The sequence below is a fragment of the Notothenia rossii genome (assembly GCF_949606895.1).
Source record: "Notothenia rossii genome assembly, chromosome: 5".
NCBI lineage: Eukaryota > Metazoa > Chordata > Actinopteri > Perciformes > Nototheniidae > Notothenia > Notothenia rossii.
This window is the reverse complement of record NC_136903.1, coordinates 82,157,078-82,180,622: the sequence shown is the minus strand read 5'-3', so window position 1 is coordinate 82,180,622 and position 23,545 is coordinate 82,157,078. Positions and strand designations below refer to the sequence as shown.

Sequence of the window (23,545 nt, the reverse complement as noted above, 5' to 3'; positions counted from 1 at the left end):
AACTCTCGCGAGTTTTACACAAGACGGATCCTTTCTAGCCATAACCCGTGCGCAGTGCGCCGTGTGTTTGTTTTACAAAAAAATGGAGACGCAAATTAAGTTATTTGACTGTGGGGTAAAACGTTCGGCCAACCCGTCAACATCTCAAACGAATGTTCAAAGTGATTCAACTGATAAAGCGCAAGGTGAACCCGAACCAAAAGCAAAGAGGAAATGTGTAAAGTCTTGGGAGGCGAAATATGTACATTGCATTCTGCTAGGTTGTGCATTCACTTCCGGTAAAAGTTCCTTCAAAATAAGAGTCCCGATCTTATTACTACCAAAATAAAAGTGTGAAACGAAACTTTACCATAGAAACATATTGGCATAAAAATATAATCACTTCTCTAAAAAGGTAACACATTAAAATATAGTTAGACATATTAAAGTCAATTTACAGCATTAATAATTAATATTTAATTCTTAACTGTGAATGGTTTTCATTTATTTAACATTAGAAATGTAATAGTCTGGCCAATCCAAGGCTTCAATGCTGAAGGGCCAGTGGATCTATGGTGGGGGTCAGCACAAAGGTCAAGAAAACCCACATTTGAAAGGCAGACAACGGATGACCAGGAAATTAGTGATCTGTGAAGAATAGAACAACAGCTGCACTACTGGTATTTTGTATACCAGCAATTGAGGGTGGACAAGTTTACTACCACTCAGGTTTCAAATAAGTGCGTTAATTACTATTGTAAAGCATTTGAACATTCTTTTGTGTCACATGTTCATTATTAAGTTGATGTATAACTGTATAGTATCTTAATTATTTAAAATATAAGGTGACTAAAAATGGCAACCGTATTTTCAGTTTTGGCAACCAAAAGCTGATGCCTGGTTGCTAGCCTGGCAACCACTTTTAAAAGTTAGCCTTGAGCCCTGCTTTGGTATTGTGTTCTTAATAATTGATACGTTTGTTTACTTAGGATATTTTAATAGAGTATGCATACAAGTTCCAAAGTCTTAAAATCCATATGAATTAACAGATCATATATTACCAAAGGTTTTACTTGTATTACTATGGTACAATTTTAGATTATATTTGTGGCATAAAATGGTCTAAATGAAAATAATAAGTTTTTCTGGGACAAAGCATTGTAGGGTGCACTTACAGCTGCCGGTCGAGGGTGATAACCTGAATAGTGACAGTCCAGTTTGTCAGCGCTGTCCTCCCGCTCCTCGTTCTCTCCCTCGTCACTGGAGGGTCGGGAAAACCCATCGGGGGTGGTCTGGGCGTGGTGGGGTGACTCTTGGACAACTGCAGGGTCACCGGGGGTTACACCTCCATGACTGCTGTTTAGTCTAGACCAAGAATGATACAATTCCATAATAGTCAGGAAATTGATTTCAGAGAAGTATAGAAAATGTGTCAAATGCTAAGTTGTAATTGTTTGTTTCACTCTCCCCTCTCAGTGATTGAGGCTCGGTTCTGACAGTCACTACATCAATGCATACAAACAGATCAAAATTCAATAGAAAAACAGATGTGGACATACCGTGGAAGACCAGGGCTGTGAAATTTGGGCTTGCCTACTGGCAAAGGCTTAATGGCTTCTGTGGCGGGGCCGTTGACATGAGCGACCTGGTGGGCGTCATGGGCAGCGGCGAGGTGGGAGGAGGGGTGAGGGTCCCTGAGAGAGGGGTTCTGCTGGGAATGGGTTTGTTGGAGCTCTCTCTCCTTCTCCTTTTCCTTCTCCTTCTCCTTCTCCCGATCCCTCGTTCTGCTCTTGTGCTCCGCCAGCAGCGTGTCAAAGCGCTTCCTCCGCCCTGGCACCGCTCTCCGCTGGCTTAAGGAATGTGTCTGGTTGGGCATTAAAAAGGTCAGAATTGTTGTTTGAGAAGATAGACTCCTTGTTTGTTATGCCTACAAGATATAGCACAGCATGCATGAATTTGTGAACCACAACCATCGTTAAAAAACAATTCTACATGTTTGTAAATGTCAAAGAATTTCCTTAAAAGAGCAACACTTGCTTTCTTCATCAGAAATGTAATAAAGCTTATCGCTCCAAGCCTTAGAGCTCAGCCATTGTCTAAAAACTATTTAGAATACATGGCTTACATGTTCCTTTATTACAGTATATAGAACAAATATTGTATTTATTCTCAATCTGTCTTGCCGACAGAAATGGAGCATGAGAGCAAATACTTCTCCCTGTTTGAATAACAGCCCACATGTTTTTAATTTAGCTTTTTTTAGCCTTGTTCACAGAATCACTCCAATTCTAACAGCCTTGAAGGCAGTTAACCAGCATTAAGCCTGACGCTCTGAACCACTGCTTAGTCACATCAGTGATTTGAGCCATACTGAGTCTGAGGTTGCTGAGAGTTCTGAACTATGAGCAACACTGAGCAGCAGCAGCAGCAGCAGATGACTCAGCAGGTGTTGCAATATAATGAATGAAAAGTGGCGTCTAGAAGAAATCTCATCAAAGATTTGCAGGCTAGGCTAACCGTTTTAAATTGTCCAAGCAAAAGCTAGTAAACTTAGCTTGCTAGCCTCCGCAACCTAAGAGCAACACAATTGTAACATTAGGACGGGTTATCCGTGTGGGGGAATTTTGTCAAAGGCCAGATGAGTATAACGCTACTTAACCAGCACTATGTAGGCTTGGATCTTTTTTTTTTAACAAATGGGTATGAGTGTTTGCAAGCTGAGAGCCATATCTTGTTTTTTGTAATCATTACAGAACCAAATAAGTTGTCTGTGTTGGAAATCCCATGCTAAGTGCTTCCTACATGCTCAATCAAGTATGTAATGCATACTGCCTACTAAATGAACAATTAAATACATTAGAGTGGAGGATCAGAAATAAATGGTTCAACTTAAAAAAAGATTTGACACTTGTTGACAATAGAACAATTGAGGAACATTTCCAGTTTATGCTTGAAAACCTACGCAGTCATACAGGCCGGTTGCTCGGCACAAAGCACAGAGACTGGTTACCTTGCATGTTAGCGATCTTGTGCATGTTTTCCGAGCGGTCAAATCCACAACGCCACAGTGGACATCTGCATTGTACTCGCGCTCTGAAGGCACAGAGAGAGACAAGAAAATTGTTACTTACATATATTGTGACAGATCACCTGCTCTAGTACCTTGATTAACTGTTCTTTATGTTATGTAAAATATTCTATTTAGGTGTCCTTTTGTTATCAAAGAAATGGATTACTGACGTCGGGATAAGAAGAAGAAGTACTGTGAATGGTCTTCCATTGACCTACCATTACCCTATTATAAAATAGACTAAGCAGGTCTAGAGAAACAATCTATTTTAGGAACACAAATATTTAGTTTTGGTTTTTATTATGAGACAGTACATAAATACTGTCCCTAATAATCTAAACTGAACTCATGACAGAAGTGTTAACAGTCCTTTTTCCTCAAATCACCTCCAACTGACCTGTAACTTTCTTGTTAACGTGGCGTCTGCTACTGGCACTGCTGCTGCCGTCCTGCTTCTTGTCTGAGAGGACTGAGAGGTGGCCCTTGCCGTTGGGAATCTGACCCGGGGCCAGTAATGGAGGCTTTGGTATGGAGGGACAGTTAAGGCCTGGTTTAAGGGCTGATGATGAGGATGAGGAGGAGGTGGTGATGGTGGTAGTGTTGGAGCTCACAGTGGTGCTAGAGGAGGATGTGGAGGAGGGGGAGGTGGTGGCTGGGGCAGACGGGGCCTGCACCAGCTTAGCTGACGAGGAGTCCACCCTCAGATGCATCTTCTCCACCTTGACAGCCGGGGTGAGGCTGGAAGAGAAGGTTACAGAGATGAAGAGGGCAGCAAGGAGGAAGCCGAGCGTTAGAAACACGGAGCCGGTGAGAAACGCATGGTAGGAGACAGATGTGCACGTATGGAGGGGGCTGGGAGGACAAAACATAATTCTAACATGATCAAACATTTATCACCATACCAACAGAGAGAAAGTCAGATAATGACACCTGTTTTGTAAAAGCTCCTGGAAAAGAATCCTGATTGAATAAGAGGGTTTGATAATAAGGACAGCACACAGCACTTACAGGACTTCTTTGTTAAAGTTGCAGTGGGTTAAAGTCAAGAGCCTAGTTCAAATACATGTTGACTTATCAAGAACAAGCCAAAGTTGAGGACATTTAAATGGAATAATTCAGAAAAAAACTGTGCAATAAATGTTTAAACACAAGTTTGTATATATTTATTCAACACTTGGACGTTGTGGCCAGGAGGATAATAACTAAGGTGGTTTATGTACTGAAAACAGTCAAAGGTCACAGCCTACTTCCTATTTCTAATTAAAAAAAAGTTGTGCTGCTTGGTGGTTCTTAGTCCACAGGCAATTTGTGTCCAAGTGTAAATGTACTGCCACCAGAGGGCATATTAACAAGGCAACACCCGAGATTTCCTTTGTGTCGTTTGGCCAACAAACTAAAATTAACTTTTTATAGCCGAGTAAATTCACAAGCAGCAGTTCATATGAGAGTCAGTTAAATTAACAATCACTGGCTTAATCTTTCAAATTGCTATTACTATATGAAAACAATTCATAGTTCAGCCCCAGTGAAAGTGGGTACATTGCAAAACCCTAAAAACAAACTTCACTGCAAAGGTTACAGAGTAAAACTTACATCTTGTCCAGCTGGGGCGTCCTGAAGGGTGCAAAGGGGGCTCTTCGCTGAATGCCTGGCTGCTTCTCTTTGGCTGGTTTGAGGAGTTTGGGATTGGAGGAGGCGGAGGACGCTGAGGAGGATAAACTGGATCCAGCTGTGTTAGGTCGGCTAAGGATGCCTCCAGTCGCCACTCCAGCTGCAGAGCCCGAGCCCAGCAGGGACCCGAGCCCACTGCTCCGGTTCCTGCCCGACACGGGGAAGGGCGAGGTGGAGGCTGGCTTCATGGCCGAACTGTGTCTTCTCTCTGGAGGGGCAGCATTCAAAACATAATAATTAACTTATTTAGATTATCCGAAGAAAGAATAACAACATGCACATAAATACATGTTTGTGTGCATGTAAATGGTCAAAGGCTAAGATCCCAAAGTTCCCTCCAGAGGGAGTTTCTCTCGCACATTCCTGAAATGCCTCCATTGGGCTTCTTTGTTTACTTCCGCAACAAAGGGACATCATGATGTAACACTCACGTTTCTATTCCAACACATTGTATGTACTAATAGGCTAAGGGGCAGGACATCTCTAAGCGATTGAGAAATCACAACAGAGCCGGCCAGCTAACCAATCAGAGCAGACTGGGCTCTGGTTTCAGACAGAGGGTGAAAAGAGGTGCTGCAGCACAGGCAGCATGAGAAAAATGAAGAGCTTTTAGAACATTGAAGCATGGGGACATGTCACAGTAGAGGCATAATAGGGTCCCTTTAACCCTACACCATAACAGATTAATGTATATGAATAAATGTGTCAATGCCATAAGTCAGTAGAAACCACACACGATACACATAGGAATATAAAAAAAATCTTCCTCTGATAGAAGTGAAAGAAGGTAACCTCGCCAAATAATAAGCAGCATTTGTGATTCATGCGAACTCAATGCCTGAAATAGAAGCACCCAACAGGTCAAGAACTTCATTTCCTGTCTGAGCTTCTAAGAACAGCTACTGTGAAGATTGATAAAAGGCAGTGTGACAGCAGAAACGGTTTGGGTGATACAGATAGGTAGATGGAGAGACACGAATAGAAGAAATGCTCATCGCCAAATGATTAGATATTCCTTCCCGGAAAGAAAAGTACACCATGTTTCACAAACATCATCAAACAGCGGTCTCATGTGCTCACAATAACGGTTTGGGTTTTCAAAGGAGGCTCTTGCTATTTATAGTAACAGCATACAACTATGAAATGACACACTCATAATAATTCCATTCCACTACAGTCCCACCGCAGAGACTCATTTAGCCACAACAGAGACAGTCCTGAGCTCCTTCGCTGACACATCTGACACTCCCTGAGAGGAAGGCAGGACAGGGTCAGTGTATTCAAAAACTAAAAACGACTGGATATTTAATTTTCGTTTTAAAATTGAAAAACGAAAATTGAAATGAAAGTTATTTTTATATTTTTCTTTCCTTTTTTCTCTACTCTTAACTGAATAGTCCTGTCTTAAGTATAATACAATGTAAAGTCCTTTTCCTGCATCATTTTAAGGCTTCAAAAACAGGCATTTTTACTGTATGCGTTTGGAGAAATGACAATCAATGGCCCAGAATTGCACTTTATAAACTATGAATCTTGTGGTGCTTGAAGAAATACAAACTGGTTAAGCCGGCCAGGTTATATATATATATATATATATATATATATATATATATATATATATATATATATATGCTTTTTTTTTGCAATATTTATTAAAATGTCACTAGTTATTTAAACAAACCACTATCTGAGGATAAGAAGCAACCATAAAACGCCCTTTATCTAGAGAGCCATTGAAGCCCATGAAGAATGTATCCTTCCAAGAATCTTTTCATCCACTGTATTAATAAAGTTGCCACGTGTTTTCAAATTCAAGTCAAGGCACTATCTGTGCAGAACACAGAAGACTGCATCAATGATATGCTATATATCTAAAACAATATTGATATTATAGAATATATTATCAATATTGTTATTAACTTAAACCAAAGTCAATTTAAATAGCGGGCAAAAGGGGCCATGGATGTGGTGTTTGATATAGTTTACGTTCAATTTCAACTATTTTAGGCAGAAAAACATTTCATAGGAGGATGTGGATTTATTTTCTCTCAGCTTGTAATTACACAATCAAGCCATCTATAATTTAGCTCTGGCCTTCACTCACAAAAAAACATTTTGTTGAATTGGACACATTTTTCGAAGCTCTATTGACTGACATGCAATGACTGGGACTGATGGAATCTGAGAGGAATGAACTAGGAGCAGAGAAATAATCCTATTTTAAAAGACAGCAGGTTCATAAGAGGCCAACAAGAGTCACAAGGTGTGTCAGTGTGCTGAAGGATAGACCAGCTACCCAGGCCGGACTCTAAAGACTTTCCAAGGGGTAAAAATGCTGCTGCCGGAGTACTGACAGGAAGTATTGCTGATATGTCTACCATCCTCTTAAAGTACTCTGTCCAACGATATCAGTCTCATGAAGAAAGGTGTTTTAACGCTGATTCAAAATAGCAGAGAAACATGCATTCTTGTTCTCAGGAGGGGACATTGACAGAGGATTACTCAAGAAGTACACAGTAAGTACTTCATAGTACTTGTGGGAGTAGTTTCACTACTGAGTCCAACAGGGTCAATCTCAAGAAGAACTAATGGCAGAAAAAATAATAACAAATTTGAGAGACGGCTGAGTTGCCCGCAGTGCAGAATCGCTGCATAGTTTAAATCTCCTAACAATGTTGTCCATTTTAGACAAAGGCCTATTATATTTACAGCCCTTAATAACATTCATTTTCTGGGCTCGATGTGTGTCTTGGCTGTTTTCGTTGTGAAAACAAATGGACCGTAGATACACGGATTGACCGTCCTCATCTGCTCTCTCATTTTGTAAGGTAACTTCCGGTTTTGAGAAGTAGAAAATGAAAATCATCCCGTTTTTTAGGTTTAGTAAATCCCTTTTTGACGATTATAAAGAAAAACGCCTTTATTAAATATCCCATCGTTTTTTGTTTTTGAATATCCATTTGTGAAAAGAAAATCCAATAACCAAAACATACACTGACCAGGACAGCAACCTCAGGAAGGCCTTTTATAATACAGGCGGAACTAACATTTGCACCAACGTCTTGAATTTTCTACCTGACAGATATACTGGGCCCCCGGGGCCTTCAAGGGGTCTTACAGACAGACACTGCTGCTGCTGCTCCAAGTGAGAGCACATATACAGAGAGAGAGGTGTCCACTGAGGAGAGACAGGCGCCTGGAGGTTATCTCGACCCTCTTCTTGTTAACATGAGCAAATCATTTTTTTTTTAAAACTACCAGCAAACATGAAGAACATTAGAGCTGGCGGGTTTTTTTACCAGTATATCGATGATATTTACGCAATGAGATTTTTGATAGCTAAATATCAACCTGCTAGAACAGTCTGGTAAATATAGAAAATGACATCCTTTTAAATGTAGTGCAGTCTTCAAAACAGGAGAAAGATAACGCTTTTTAAAAAGACAATATTAAGTGATACATTGTCCAGTCTTACAGGGTATTTGAGAGGATGTAGCGTCAGGAGAGTAAATATGTTTTCTTTAAAATGCGCCCGTGCTAGCTAACATGGTGAGGTGTGGGCTGTATAAATGAAGCTTTCACTCAGCTAACTCCAATGTGTTGCAGGGAACTGGCCATAAGCCAAAACTCAGTCTCAGCCGGTGATCTGCGAATAAGCATGCTGCTGCAGAAACATTGAGAGGCTGCTTACACATACGCTCCCACAAAGCTGCTCCTCCCTATTTCCGTTACTCCCCAACACACACACACCCTCAAACTGCATAGTGTTCTTCCAATTCCCTTTTTCAGAAGGACAAACAAGTTTAAGTGTGCCCTCTTCTCGTCTAAGGGCCTTTCTTTACACACCCATTCAAGACACACTCCAGATTTCTTGCCTCCCTCTACTTAGCAGCCTTTCTTTACACTCCCCCCCCCTTCCCCTGCTGTCTTGTCTTGTCCTGGTCACAGTCAACAGCACACCCTCCAAACAACCTCACAGAAGGAAACCCCAACATGACAGTCCACAAAGCACTAACACTGAATAAAGAGACCCAACACCAGTAGCAGGAAAAAAAGGAGTTAAGAAAAATGTGGGGGTAAAAAACAAAAACATCAGACAGGGTGAGCGTCAATATCCTCTTTCACGCTGCCAAACCGTCTGCTCCGTGCTAAGGGGAATCCCTGGCTGTGGGCGGGAGCCAAACACCTTGACGTACAATGGCCTTACTACCGTCTCCACAAGCACCAGCAGTTTCTAAAAACGGCCCTTTGGGAAATATTTGTATAACAATAATACCCACTTCTCGTAGAGACAGATAAAACGACGGTTATTTTCCATGCCATCGAAGTAAAAGGTTTGTTTGTGTGTGTGTTTGCCCAGCCAATGCAATGTGTGTGAGCGGAGCAGCAAGAAGTCTTTGTTCGAAGGGTTCATAAGTGAAGGCATAAAACGGCAGCCTGGCTCACAGCTCCGCGTTCGGCGGTGAGTGCCCCCCCCTCCCCCCCTGCTGGGACCAGCCTCAGTCGAGAGGCGCAAACACCTAACAGGAGGCAGATGGGCTCAAAGAAGCACGCAGAAATCATATTAAGCCCATCTCAGTGGTGCTGAGATCAGTGCCTTTGCTCCGTGTTAACGCCACACGGGTTCTTCTTATAATGACATCAGGAGGAGGAAGACGGGAGGAACATCACAGCGAGAGCGCTCCTCTGTATAAAAAGCAGCACAGTATTTCACTTGGATTAAGCCTGCTTCTGTGTGAAGTAAAAATGAGTAGTCAATCGATAGAAAATAAGTAACTATCTACTTAAATAATTATTAATCGTTTCAGTCAAACTTAAACAGTAGCAACTCCACAAAATTAAGAGGTTGGGAGAATTTTTTATGCTGTAAATAAAAGGAACCTGAAAGCCGGGCTGTTGGTCAGACAAACAAGAAATCTACAAACCTCATATTAGTCTCTAGGATACCAGCATTTTAACTATTTCTTTAACTCATTGACAAAGTCATTTTTTATGTATTATTTCTTACAACAAATACTAATGAAAATCAAGGGTGACACCATTCGTTGCCTACCGTGGAAAAGTCCCTTTACGCAACATTAAGGGAAACCAAAAAACAGATGTTATCGTAAAGGTTTGAAGAGTGGGTTGAGGTGTCTCACAGCTTGAGGATGAAAGAATGCATGTAGCAATTTGCGTGATTTAATTGACACAATAATATAGTAGCATAAGGGCGGCTAACAATTGAAGATGCATCAATCCATTTCCATGTTATGGACTCCAATGTGCGTCTACTCCTCGTTCCCCATGCAGGTATGGAAACTCAACTTTAGTAATCATGAGTAGTAGCATTGTAGTGTTGGTGAGCAGAGTAGGAGGAGCCCTCTCTTTGAATATTGTTGACCCGGTAGCGAGGACAGTCCCCTCTGGGCGCCATGTGTCGTTATACCTCCCTCTTGTGGCTGACCTTGATCCCTGTAATTACCGTCACACTTCATGGAGAACGCACACAACTGACAGGAACAATAAATCAGGGACAAAAGAGCTATGTTTTAAAAATAAATGTTGCTATGTGTGGTCAGATGCTGGGTGTGTGGGTAGTGATAATAAGCGCTGAAGCCATCAGATCTCTCACATGAACATTGTGCAACGTGATCGCAAAGGCTAATTGACATTTTAAACAACAGGACATGGTAGGTGGCTCTAGGTGGCATAGGGACGGGTTACTACTACTCTTTCTGATACTGCTTATCGATCCGGTATTTTTAACGGTATTTATTTTGTAAGCACGCAGCCTTACTTACCTATTTAAGAAAATGCTTGGGAGATTATTTCCTGAATTGTAAAATTGGCGTGAAAGCTGTAAAGTTTAAAGAGATCTAGAGTGATGCAGCTACTCTATTTACAGATCTATAATTCATCCATTTACTTTACCACTTTGGTCAAAAATACAGCTTAACTTTTAAGCACAAACACACGTCTATAAAGCAGTAACAGCTCCAGAAATCTTATATGAGCTGTGCGTGTAAAAAGAAAAGTACATACAGCGAAGATCGAGAGAGAGCCACATCAAATATTAACAGCGGAATTGTAAACACACACAAGTGAGACAGTGAGTTAAATAAATAAATAAATAAATCAAAGTCTCCCATCTTGGGTTACTGTGTGGAGAAGGAATGGTGGAGGGGGGAATACAAAGGCAGAGGGAGAGGTGATACCACAGAGCGTGTCAATGTGTGAAATATCACCACCAGCCTTGAAGTGGTACACTGGTCGTACAAGTGAAGACTACTTTGTTACTTCCTTCTTCACTGATCTCGCTTCTACGTTCGTGTTCACTCGCCCTTCATGCATGGGTTCTATAATCTATTCAATTCAGAAACTCTTAAAAGCTCACTCTGCATGGCGTTCACATGAAAGATGACTGATCATTTTTGAGGGGTTTTCTAGCATAGAGAATTACAAGGTAGGCGTCAAATGTAGTCTCGCTCAAAAATCTTAATGGAAAATGTCACTAACTGATCAAATATCATTATCAGTGTTTGCAATAACATCTTTAAAAATAACCATACTTTCCGCGATCAATCACATGGAACATGTCGTTTGATGTTTTAATAAAGTTTTATATCTGCAGCTGTGTTGTATTGTGACTACTAAGTCATTCAAGTTGTTCATTATTAGAATACCTTTAGTGCTTGAGTTTGTTTCTAAATGCTTCTAATACAGGAGGAGATTAAGCTTTTTGTAATGATTATTTTGCCAGTAGAAATTCATTGTTTTGCAAGACATTATAGGGGTCATATTCTCAGTCTCAACATAGGTGACCTTGTCATGTGATATGCTACTGTACGAAGGACCACATTACTTGGACAACAACATAGCATTGCAGATGAACATAACAAATCCAGGGGTTCATATAATAGACACTATCACTGACCAAGCCTTGTAACAAATAGGCCACACATTGATCAGGATGGTAACACCTTTGCCTCTTTTTGAGCCAGAAAAAAACATTGTATGCATATTCATGAATGTGTGTGTGCATTAAAACTTACCGTAGTGTGCTTGGAAGGCTTGGGGCTTCACTACCTGGCTGCAGTGGCTGCACATCACCAGGTAGAAGTCGTCCTGTGCAGGACACTGGCCAAATATGTGCATGTCTGTACAAACAGGGAGAGAATCAACCAGAAGTCAAGGAGAGGAACATAAAATAGACATTCACCTGGTGCTCCAGTTGGCAGCAGACTGACTCAACATTCAAACATCCATAATATGTTGTAATAATCCATGATATGTTGTCATAACACTTTAATAGCTCAAGATAAGGGGAGTCAAGTTTGATGGTATATTGGTTGCTAAACATGAGAATGAAAATTGGTTACATCATTATGTTGCAAAACACACACATGGAAACACGTAACCATATTAGGAACATTACAAACTAAAGAGCAGCTCACTCGTGGTAAGGCAAAGTCAGCACATGCAAATCCAGATCGCTCTCAAGTGTGAGTCCCCATTCATCATAGAGAGAGTCCTGATGATAAGGAGCTGGAAACTGGCTGAGCGAGGAATCCCAAGGTTACTCTGTCAAAGAACTAACGTCCCTCCAAGATGTAAACAAACACAGCACATCCAGGATGTACTGTGTGCAGCAGAGAGTGGATGACTTGGATTTAGGATCTTTTTTAGGTTTCTTGTATTGTTCTTCTACTGGGTAACTTCTTCTTTTCCTTTCATCTTCCCAATGTCATTTAAAAAGTAATCCAGCATATTACAACTCTATGAAGAATAAATAATAATATATGTAGTAATACACTATTGTTATTGTATTTAAGATTCAAATCTAACAAAGTGTTTGTCTTAACAATAGGGTTGGGAACCGAAACTCAGTTCCAGATGAGAACCGAGAAGAAAATGCCGGGTACCCATACAAAATACACAATTTTGGTTCTGCTTAACGGTTCCTAAACGCGGTAGACCCTGTATTCCACCGGGTCCGTCTGCGCCGCGGGTCCGTCTGCGCCTCGGCAACCCGGTGGAATACAGGGCAGACTGGCCATCTGTGTGTTCTGGAGAATCACAGAACGGCCAGTCGAGGGCTGGCTCGGTACACTGACGGCCGGCACCGCCCTTCATTTTTTTAAACGGCATCATGTAAGTTGCGCTGACAGGCGACAGAGGTTCACAGTTGCCCCGCAGCGAGGCTCCCCCCGCCCTCCCGTAGACAGTTCACGAGCTCAGTCATCTCATAACACCAAAGATGGATCACGGTAAACGCTCTGAAGTGAGGCTCCACTACACTACAAAAAAGACAATGGAAAGTATAATGCCTGTTAATAGCTTGCCACAGACATAGCTCAGTTAAGATAAAGCACAGCTATTGTGCAATACATTTGTATTGCATGTATATTTTGTATTTGTAAAAATGTCAGTTAAAGCTTAAAAGAATAAAGATATTTTTGTTATCTAAACGTTTGACCTCTTTCTTTTACAATTTTGGAATCGAAACGGGGAATCGATAAGAACCGGAATCGATAAGCAGAATCGGAATTGAAACATTTCAAACGATACCCATCCCTACTTAACATTTAAACGAATACTGTAATATTATAAAATAAAACCTCACAAAAAAGAGCGGCAACAATTTGTACATTTGGCAAATTAGTTAAAAATCTGAAATGTTGATAATAGCTAAATTGTTGAAATAGTGCCATTTTATGTGACCGTCACTTTGGGCTTTAGGAAGTTGTTATAGACAAATCTTACTTTATAGACCAACAAACATACAAAAAAAGCAAACAATAATTAAGAGAACAAATCATTGATAATTTGAATAATAATTTGGTGCAGACTTGCAATTAAAACGGGGATAATGGTTTTCTTTGAAGTCTGTCAACTTGTAAAAATTGCATCCAGCAATCCAGTAATAAGGTCATGTTTTCATGACTCATAAATAGTCCTCCCCTTAAAGCAGCTTATGATTAACACAAGAAGACCTTATGGAGTAGAAATCTAAATGCAGATACCAAAAGTCAAGTCTAGATTCAAAAATAAATAAAGCCAAACCGGAATAAATGCCTGATTATATATAGGGAGGGTGTAATGGATGTATATCTCTCATAGGTTCAGTGAGAACGTGCAACTTTCAGGCACACAACCATAAAGAAAGTTCCATAGGAAACAAATGGCATGTCTCCGTCTCCAGCCCACCAACTGAATGAGAGAAAACCAACACTCTTCACGAGCCACTCTAAAAAAGGCAAATCAGAGGGAAGTGCCGCTCCTCACCAGAATGTGATCAAAATGTACCCTGGCGCAGAGTACCAGAAACCACCTAATTAAGGAGTCTAATTAAGAGATTGCCTGGGGCGTTATGATGAGATGGGCAGAAGACGGGATACAAGAGGAGAGGAGTGGAGTCCCTCTTCAATATGTACTCTGCAAGGCCGTCAAGGGTTCTCCAAGACCACAAGACCGTAAGGGATGAGGGCCATTAGGCAAAGGCCATTAAACAGGGCCTACCTGGAGGAGTTCCCTCTCAGGGAGGTCAGTGGCAGTCTTGTGTGGATGAATTGACAAGCCTGACGCTCTTTAAAGCATGTCAATTGTCTAAAGCCACTCTGCTAAGTGTCTCTTTCAACAGCAGTGGAGCGAAAAGACTCATTTTCAAAGCGGCTGGGGTCTGCCAAGAAGAAAAGGCAAACGTCTTCACTTAATAGACAAAGGCGTGTCAATTATGGAACTTGAGTAGGGAAGCATGCTACTGATGGGCACAAACAAGGGTCTAACAACCAGACAAAGAGAAGAAGTTCAGTCATTTGATGGCAGTGATTGGATATCTTTCCTTATAGGACTGTTTCCATCAATCTCTCTGCGAGCCATTCTGCTGCACCCCTAGCTAATTTAAGTTAAAAAGAGATATTACACATATAAAAATCAATAACTTCCCATGTATTCTCCATATAAACGTTCACCTTCTCTCAAAATGTTTATTGAAACAGGCCAAGAACTGCAGGGTCCGACAGGCCGACCACATTCTCTTGCAGGATCAATAGCAAGGTCAAACGACACTCATTCCCAAACTGCTGCTGGTGTTGGAGAGTTCTCCAAAAACGGGCTGCTTGACTATAAAAAAAGTGCACTCTGCATTCAACGCACTGGCACAGGCTGAACTGTACCGCTGAAATGGCCTGACTTGAAAAGTGGTCCAACTAAGCCACTGTGTCTGCCCCATTCTCAATCTCCATTTTCTCTTCTTTTGCGAGGAGAGGATGAAAAGGATGGAGAAAGAAAGTCACAGTGGAAAGACAAAGAAGAGACAGAACAACCAAATGGAGCCGAGAAAAAGCAGAGTCGAGAAAGAGCACAGTAGAGAGAGAGAGAGAGAGAGCAGAGAAGCAGGCCGAGGCGTCAGCGAGACAAAGAGAGTGAGCAGAGGACCTGCACTCTAGGAGGAGAAAGAGAGCCTGTGAGCACGAGACAGAGGAAGAGAGTGAGCCTCCAGTTAATCTCAGCATCCTCATCCATGGCAGTGATGAATGATCTAGGTGGAACAGTATCAGCTCTGGCTGCTTCTGAGCAGCACACACGCTGGCTGAATCTGACCTGTAGCTGACACTGGCACTACATTTCCCAGCTTCCCTCCCTGTGACGGCACCACTCTCGCATTCAGAGGATGAGTGAATGCACCCGTCATTATTTGCCATGCATTGTTGAAATGTGTTAATCATCTGTGTGTGCTAGGATAGTGGTCACACCACAGGAGGAATCTGGTGGTGAGTCATGGCAGGAGGTGTAACCATCCACTTGTAATACCGCTACCAAGCACACACACACAGACTCACAGAATAATTCTATGAACACACATTTCAGCCGCAAGATGTGCTGACCAGCCCCATGACACTAATAACAGACGCTTCAACATAACAGAGACATGATATCAGACGATTAAACGTCAACAGCCTTACTCTAAAATGCAGTTCATGACTGAAATACAATAAACGTATCTAACGCTCCAACTAACAATCCGAGGTGATGATTTTAAATGTCCCGTTAGGTCTAAAGCCTTAATCAGGTTGAAATGAAACTGAAAAAAACAGGAAGGAGCACCATGTTGGAATTGAACACATTTCTTTTCAGCGATTAATCATTTATCAAAAGGAGTTGGTTATACATTTTTCAAGCCATCGATTAGTTAATTGTTGATCTTATCCGATTCAATTCTTGACAGCGTTTCTTTTGAACAAAGCAGACAGCTTTCTTTAGGTGACTCACCACTTCTTCTCATCCAGTGCCTTGTATCTCACCCTATTTTTTTTTAAATGTTGTGTTACATATTAAAGATGTATTCTCTTGACATTAGGAACCTTTAGGACAAGTTATTGACACTGCGCAATGGTCTTACTTAGTGTATGCACATAGACCGCATTGTTGACTCGTGCAAATGCAACATTAGATAAATGAAGGAGCCTGCAATTAACCCTTTCCTTTAGAGCACCGTGTGGAAAGGAGAAGAGAAAAAAAAAAAACTAAATCCTGACACACTGATGATGGGTAAGTGTTCCTGTGATCAAAGGGAAATGTGTCATTTTTCGTGATGGTCAATACTCATTGAGATTTAACGTCAGGCAGAGATCCTGTTTGTGCAAATGCCTTCAAAGAAAGGCATGAAAAAGAAACAAGAAACCTTACACGATGCTGGACAAATCTGTGTCCAAAAGTGACCGAAAGCTGACAAATGTTGTGTCAATTATTCAAACCTAAATGATCGGTTTGTTGTTGACTGTCGAATGAATGACGGTGTTGAAGCGTCTGAGGATGATAATCCTGGTTTTGCTAAATAAGTGCCATATTTCTCTGCCAAATTAGTATTATTATTATTATTATTATACACAAACAGATGTATATTTACTGTGCGTTTAGTTCGGAAATACAGCTTTTTTGAAAAGTGCTATGTTATTCTTGACGTTCTAGTAGCTGCAATGAATGCCCCATAAAAGCAAAGTCACACTTAAGTCACACTCCTGCTCGTGTCCTTGAGACAATAGGTTTTTCTGAAAATGTGATTAAAAGTAGCTCTGAACACAAGAGGACAGTGCAAGTCATTAAAAAGCTATGTTTCAAAACAAACGCTGTTGTTACGCTGTCTGTTTTTCATTCATTTCTTAAATTCCAAGTTGGAGAAACAGGTTTTTTAACTCATCCCCTCAACTTGCTCATTCTGATGTCAATCTTAAAAGCTTGCTGAGGCTGTCAAATTGTGCATGAACACTGATATATAATTAAACAAGATGCCAGTTTCTTGTTATAACAATTTACCTTTGTAGTGATGTTCATTCTAAACCCAGGCCGCATGACAGATCTGCTAACATTAAAGAAGGCGTTTCCAAAAATTCAAACTGCAGTTCTAACTGCTCTGAAACATCACCGTGGCTCAGGATCCAGATTAGTGTATCTGACAATGTGTGTTTCATCACCTATGTCAAATGATTTCTCTTTATTCTGCCATGTCTGAACGTTTCCTGTTATCAATAAAACAAACCATACTACAGAAATCTAAAATAGTTTGAATCCTAAGATAACGTGAGCTTATTTGAATAGCTTACTAGTTTACAATTATCCAATGACTTTTTTTTCTGATCAGAGTAGTCTGATATACTTGTTTAATTCATTGTGATGATGAACTTGTTCATATATCAGTCCTGAATAATTCATACATTTACACAAAATGCTGGTTTGGGAGAAAGTGCATAGTAAACATTTTAGAAGTTATCTTAAATTTAGCACGTGGTAATTTTTCACTACACTATTTATGTAAGTATGTGTTAAAAATGTACGTTTGGTCATATTTGGGTGTCAAATAGAAGCAAGCCATAAAGCACATTTATACAATTTAAATAGAGCTCTGAATAGGAGTAAAAATAAACAATCGCTGTTTTAACAGTTACATTTTTATTTAGGGCTTTTTGTTTGAAATAAAAAATTCATTCAAGGAACTTTAGAAATATACTATACTTTTTAATAATTTACTACCTAAATATGTGTATGGCAGCAAAGAGTTATGGTGGATGTTTTCATGTTTAAAAAAGGCAGACATGTGGGAGATAAACAATAAAGTTCATTCAATGCATTCTCCAACAGAATATGACATTATTATTAAATATTTTGGCCTCGAACCATTAACAGTGAGTTTAAGTTGTTAACGTTAAGTTATTTTATGGACACATGTACATGTCAACTGTCACACGAAAAAGATACGTTTCCTCCTTTGTATCCGGCTGTGCAGAAAGATCGTCATTTACAGTAGGTTCACATGTTGGCTTAGCGACGCGTGTAAAGTGCTTGAATCCATGTGTATGTGTGTAAACCTCCAGAACCAAAATACACCTTTGGCCCTAGAGAGAGAGAAAAACACTCACCTTCTCTGCACAAACGCATGGCTTCTCGATTTTTCCCGAAGTCTTTGAAACTTTCCTCCGATTCAGCACCTGAAAAAACGAGGCGATCCGACACACAGACAAATAAATAGTTGCACTTGCTTGCCTGCTCGTGCTGTTGCTACCAGTAGCGTTTCTTCATATTCCACCAAAAACTGCATGCACTCGGCCAAAAAAGGGACAGGACTGGCAACTGTCTGCGCGCTAACTCGCTTCCTCGCACACATTCGGGGCTGCTAGGAAACTCACCGTCGTAGCCGTGGAGTTTGACGGCGTCGACCCAGTTGCTCCAAGGCTGTCCCAGCATTATTTCTGGACTAGGCAAGGATCTCCGCTCCGCAACAGTCGCCATTGCTGTGGAGCCTTCTCCCCGCTGGATCTGCTGCTGCTTCAGCTGCTGCCTGGCCGCTCGGCGCTGCTCCCCCCTGACGTCATCCTCGGCCCTTTCCGACATTCTTTCCGCTACAATGTAACAACACGAGAGTCAGTGATGGTCGCGATCGGGATAGGAGGACTTTTTCACTGATTGACACGGGCAAAAACAGCGTGTTTTATATGTCCCCGCCCCTCAGAAAACACAAAAGCTCTATGTTGATCATTTAACAGGCTACAGAGCTCTCATACAACACATGACATATGCTGGCAGTTTACTGAGGGTTGTAGGGTTTCCTGGCTAGTTTGGCATAATTGAATGTACATGCAAATTGCCTCGTGGTTAACGTTGCTAATTAAATATACATTCATCCTAATTGCAAAGATAAACATTACATATATATATAAAAGACGATATTACATTTAGGTTTTTAAGGTGTGCTCTAAAATAGCCGCTGTACCATTACATCTTGAATAAAACAGTGTGTTACTGTATGTCATCTTTTGTTGCATCATAGATGCTTATATTATTGGAATATTTACAGCAGAGGTGAAAAAATATAGCGTCTCAGTTTGGACATCTTATCAGTAACTGCCTATATACTTCCTAAATAAATAAAAGAACCGACATGTGTGTTGTTGGTCAAAAAATAAGGACTTGATTTCCCTCAATATATATGTGATGGTTTTACACTACTAGATTTACAGTCTGCCCCATGCTTGTGCAAATTCTGAATCATATTTTAAAATTTTTAAAAAGTAAGCATTTGAAATAAAAAAAATTATATATATTAGCCATGAGAATGCTTGACCAAACGTCACATGTTTGGAGACATTATCTTACAGACTGGTGGACAAATGTGAATAAGAACACCTAGGAGCAAAATATTTACAAATCTGATTTTGTCTTCCTGGCTGTCAAATAGCTATTTATATAAATTCAGACTCAAATTATATTTGCTGTCAAAATGTAATTCAAATAATAATGTCACACAAATTAAGATGTATAACAGACCTGAACAGATTCCCTGTGGCTCTTAAACTTAGACAGAGTTAACCACAGCAGAGTTGTCTTTACTTTCACTTTCAAAATGAAGGGGGAAAATGCAAGGCAATGTAGGCTTTGTATCTTGTCTTTACATCGACAATATGTTTGCATGAGAGCTATGATGAAATAATACTATCCCTAACTTATTATCACTTTATTTTACAATCTTAAATCATCAGGAGATCAGACATCTGTCAGTCCAACATAAAACAAGGCCCAGTTAAAAAGCTTCCCAGTTTTTTCTGATATCAAAAGGTTATATGAAAAAAAATAAACTTGCTAAAAAAAAAAAAAAAAAAAATGGAAGGAAGGTTAAAATAATACCCGTAAATTGGCACGTACCCTGAAGAGCCTTGAGCAAAATGAACTTGCCCCTTTGTTGCTATTTCAAGTGCACAATTCAGAAACTTGGCTTTGGTCCAACACTTAATATAGAAATACAAATTAAGAAGCTTGTCATTTGCCACTGTCTAACAAAATTCCTTCACCCCTTGATTTAATGCAATATATACAAGATCTGTGGTATACAAAGCTCTGTAGCATTTCAATCATTTGACAAACTGGCCTGGCACCAGTGGATTTGTTTTACGATGATACAAAACTTTAAAAGCATTTGTCAAGAGGAATATCAAACAAATATGTTCTGCTTCAATGTGTAACTTACCCGTTTATCCAGTGCCACAAAAGGCTAACTGTTCCGTTATCTTGCATAACCTGTACATTAGTAGCATAGACTAGCAAACCATGTAGGGTTATGACCTAGTTATTTGTTATTATTTGACCGTCTTCATGAGTGGTACTAGCAATCTAACGGTTTTATTCAACAGCCTCTTTCTAGTAATGCGCTCATCAAAGGCATCTTTGTGAGGTTTTCTGTTAATATGCAATTAACGACTAAATGAAAAATCCCTGAACAATATAAAAGCAGTCCAATACAAAAGCCTTACATCGTGCCATTGTGTAGCGCTTGATGTTTGCAGGGATGCTATTGTTGAATTGGATTCCCTATCATTTGAAGAAGGTATCTGTAGTTTGTATACATAGTCAAATAAACACGTGCAATAAAACAAATCCTTCTTCTGCAGTATGCATGCAACCATATACATCAACAGTGCAACCCAGTGTTTCCCCAACCATTGTCTTGGAGGGGCGCTGCTCCCCGCCAACGGAGCCCCGCGCCCCCCCTGATTTTTAAAAAATATATATGTATATAGCACCAAATTGTAACTAATCTATATCTACTGTCACTTTTCACATTGAACATGTGCGCGTTTATGAAATGAACGCTTTCATTTTAAGTTGTGAGTTTAGTGTTTTTGCCCCTAAGAAACACTGATGCATTAATCAATAACAATAATCCACAGCTCCTTTCTCTGCTCCAGAGGATTAAAAAGTATATATCCCCCCCCCCCCCCCCCCGGCTCAGGCAGCACCCTCCCAAAGCAGTAAACCTAGGGGAAACACTGGTGCAACCTATAGCCTCAATAGGCAACACACTCTTGCTGTCGTCTTATCAAAAAGTGAACAAAGTATTTCACTAAGCAAATAAATGTTAGTCATCTCAGAGCTGTTGTACTTAGTTGTTATTTTCCTGTTAGCTAGATACTACCTAACTATACTTTAATACACTAATTCTATCATTACTCCATGTATAGTTGTTTTTAAAACCCTCCATGATATTCAAAGCCAGGCAAGAATATTTTAGTTCCATCGGGTTTGATTGAAACATTTAAATGTTCTATACTGAACTCCAATATGTCGTTAAGTAAGCAACAACTACAAACATCTGTAAGCACTATACAACGACTTGTGATTATTGTACGGCTATAAAATATAGTAACGTTCGTATGCTGTGGGATCTTACCTTGGCAAAATAAGAAAAAAATAACTTATTTTTAAGTTTATCAGCCGATCCTCATCAGTTTTGGTGATTTCTGGCAGCCACACACACTGGAGAGGACGTCTATGGACACACAGTCACACACACAAACACAACCATTGAAAGTAGAAGAGTCAGTTATCAGGGACTTTGTTTTGTTGTTTCTGGATAGAGTTCATGTGAATATGGAATCATTAGGAAGGGAACACTTTAATACTTTTTTATGCATGTAACATATTATGTAACATTAAGCTGTCTGTGGCTCTTTGGCTGCTCTAACAACGTACATTTCCCCTCTGTAGGACTAATAAAGGTATTCTGATTCTGACTTTCCTCCCAGGGCCTTGTTGTGGAATTCTTCACCACTTTGCAGTAATCCAACCCATTGAGCAACATCTCTAACCGCCCTCCCCAGCCCCGCTGTAATCCCTTCAAACACAGAGATTGTACCCTATTTTCGTGTTTTTGTTGACTTTACTGATGCAAGACATATTAAGCCACTAAAGCCACTTTAAGACATACAATATAAGTGCTGTGTATGAATTACGATCACTTACTTGGACTTCAATTTGATTAAATGTGCATCATACTTCAAAGGTGGTTCGTCAGATGCGTTGCAGCTATATATTTTTGCTTTAGCATGTTAAAGCCCAGAAACTTCAAACTCAGCCGAATATCTTGAAGTTTAAGTAAGGATGTGTGTTTGACTTGGAAACATACAAATGATCGTTTGATAATATGTTACAGGGAGTTGGAATTCATTTGTATGATAGAGCTACCAGTAATCGTTCCTTTCTTTCTAAGAACATAGAGAGAATATGAGAGGAACTGTAGTGTAAGAAACTCTATCTTGCTTCAGCCATTGGACTGGTGCTTCAAGAAGTGTGGGTAATGTGGATATAAATCTGTGCTTAAACATAAACTGGAGCTCTTAGCATTTTTGTTTGATTGGAATTTTTTTGAATAAAAAAAAGGCGTACTATTTCCTGTACATCATTAAAAAAAAAAATGTCTCCAGTCCATTAACCTTTCACATAAGTGTAATAAGAACCACGGCAATGAAGCCTTGGAATAAAATGTCAAGTGTAATCTTATAGCCGTTATTTTGTTTTAGCTGACGCAAATATGTCAACTGCCAAATACTCACAGACTGAACTGCTTGTATGAGAGTTAAGTAATGAACATTGAGACTTGACACATTTGAAGCCAGAAGCCTAATGAGAAATACAGACAGTGTGCTTCAGAGTGGTTGTTCAATGGTGGCTGTTCTGTGTCCGTACAGATGTAGCAGGTTGTACCCTGCGTATTCTGTCCATAAGGGGTGTACATCATCACATGGCAAGCATATGCAAAATAACATAAAATAATCAACTGACATTCAAAGCAATAAGTCTGTTCAGATGTTTGTTGCTCACATTAAATAAATTAAAACTTTGAAAAACTGCATGAAAACATGTCATTTTGACAACAGGATTGTGTATAACTAACCATAACATAATATTATCAAAATATGATTACACTGAGAGGCAAGTTTACATCATATTGAATTGTCACCCAGCCTCAACATATTTCTAAATACACTGTATATTACTACTACTACTAAGATTGAATGAATGTAATATAAACAATGTAACATTGTCCTTCCAAACAACCTGCTATATTGCAAAGTAAACAAATCGTGGGTTGGGTTGTACAAAGACAGTATATCAAAGGCTATGATTGGCAAATTAGATTATGTAATTTAGAATGCTTACTACTTGACATTGACAAGTAGGTTAGGTGCACAACTTGATAAGTTGTTAGCTAGCTGACATTAGCTAGCAGACACCAAGAAAGCAAGCTCCCACCACTACTATACACACTAACCACATTAACATTGTATCAAACAATATAATCGGCAGAGTAAACGATAATTATAAGTACAGCATATCAAAAGAGACACAAAGTCTACCAGAAGTTATGTCATGAAAACAGGCTCCATGCAGTGGGGGGCTGTGACTGGTACTAACGCTACTACAGAGCACTGTGGCTACATTAGCATGCTAGCTGAAGCTTGTAGCTAGCCGTGACTAGCGCTAGCGAGAAGGCTGACAGCACAGCAGAAGTCATTA

The 23,545-nt window shown here is 40.0% G+C and overlaps 1 protein-coding gene across 2 annotated transcripts in view; it reads right to left on the bottom strand.

Moving 5' to 3' along the window:
* atxn7 (ataxin 7) overlaps positions 1-23,545 on the bottom strand; it is a 33,199-nt gene that overhangs the window by 6,148 nt on the left and 3,506 nt on the right. For both annotated transcript variants that reach the window (XM_079682210.1, XM_079682209.1), the window contains exons 2-10: positions 21,420-21,518; positions 18,385-18,597; positions 18,118-18,186; positions 11,755-11,859; positions 4,643-4,928; positions 3,447-3,787; positions 2,990-3,072; positions 1,539-1,843; positions 1,155-1,344 (exon numbers count right to left, since the gene is read on the bottom strand). In XM_079682210.1, coding sequence (XP_079538336.1) covers positions 1,155-1,344; positions 1,539-1,843; positions 2,990-3,072; positions 3,447-3,787; positions 4,643-4,928; positions 11,755-11,859; positions 18,118-18,186; positions 18,385-18,589 — 1,584 coding nt within the window. In that variant the 5' untranslated portion in view covers positions 18,590-18,597; positions 21,420-21,518. The remainder of the gene's footprint in view (positions 1-1,154; positions 1,345-1,538; positions 1,844-2,989; positions 3,073-3,446; positions 3,788-4,642; positions 4,929-11,754; positions 11,860-18,117; positions 18,187-18,384; positions 18,598-21,419; positions 21,519-23,545) is intronic.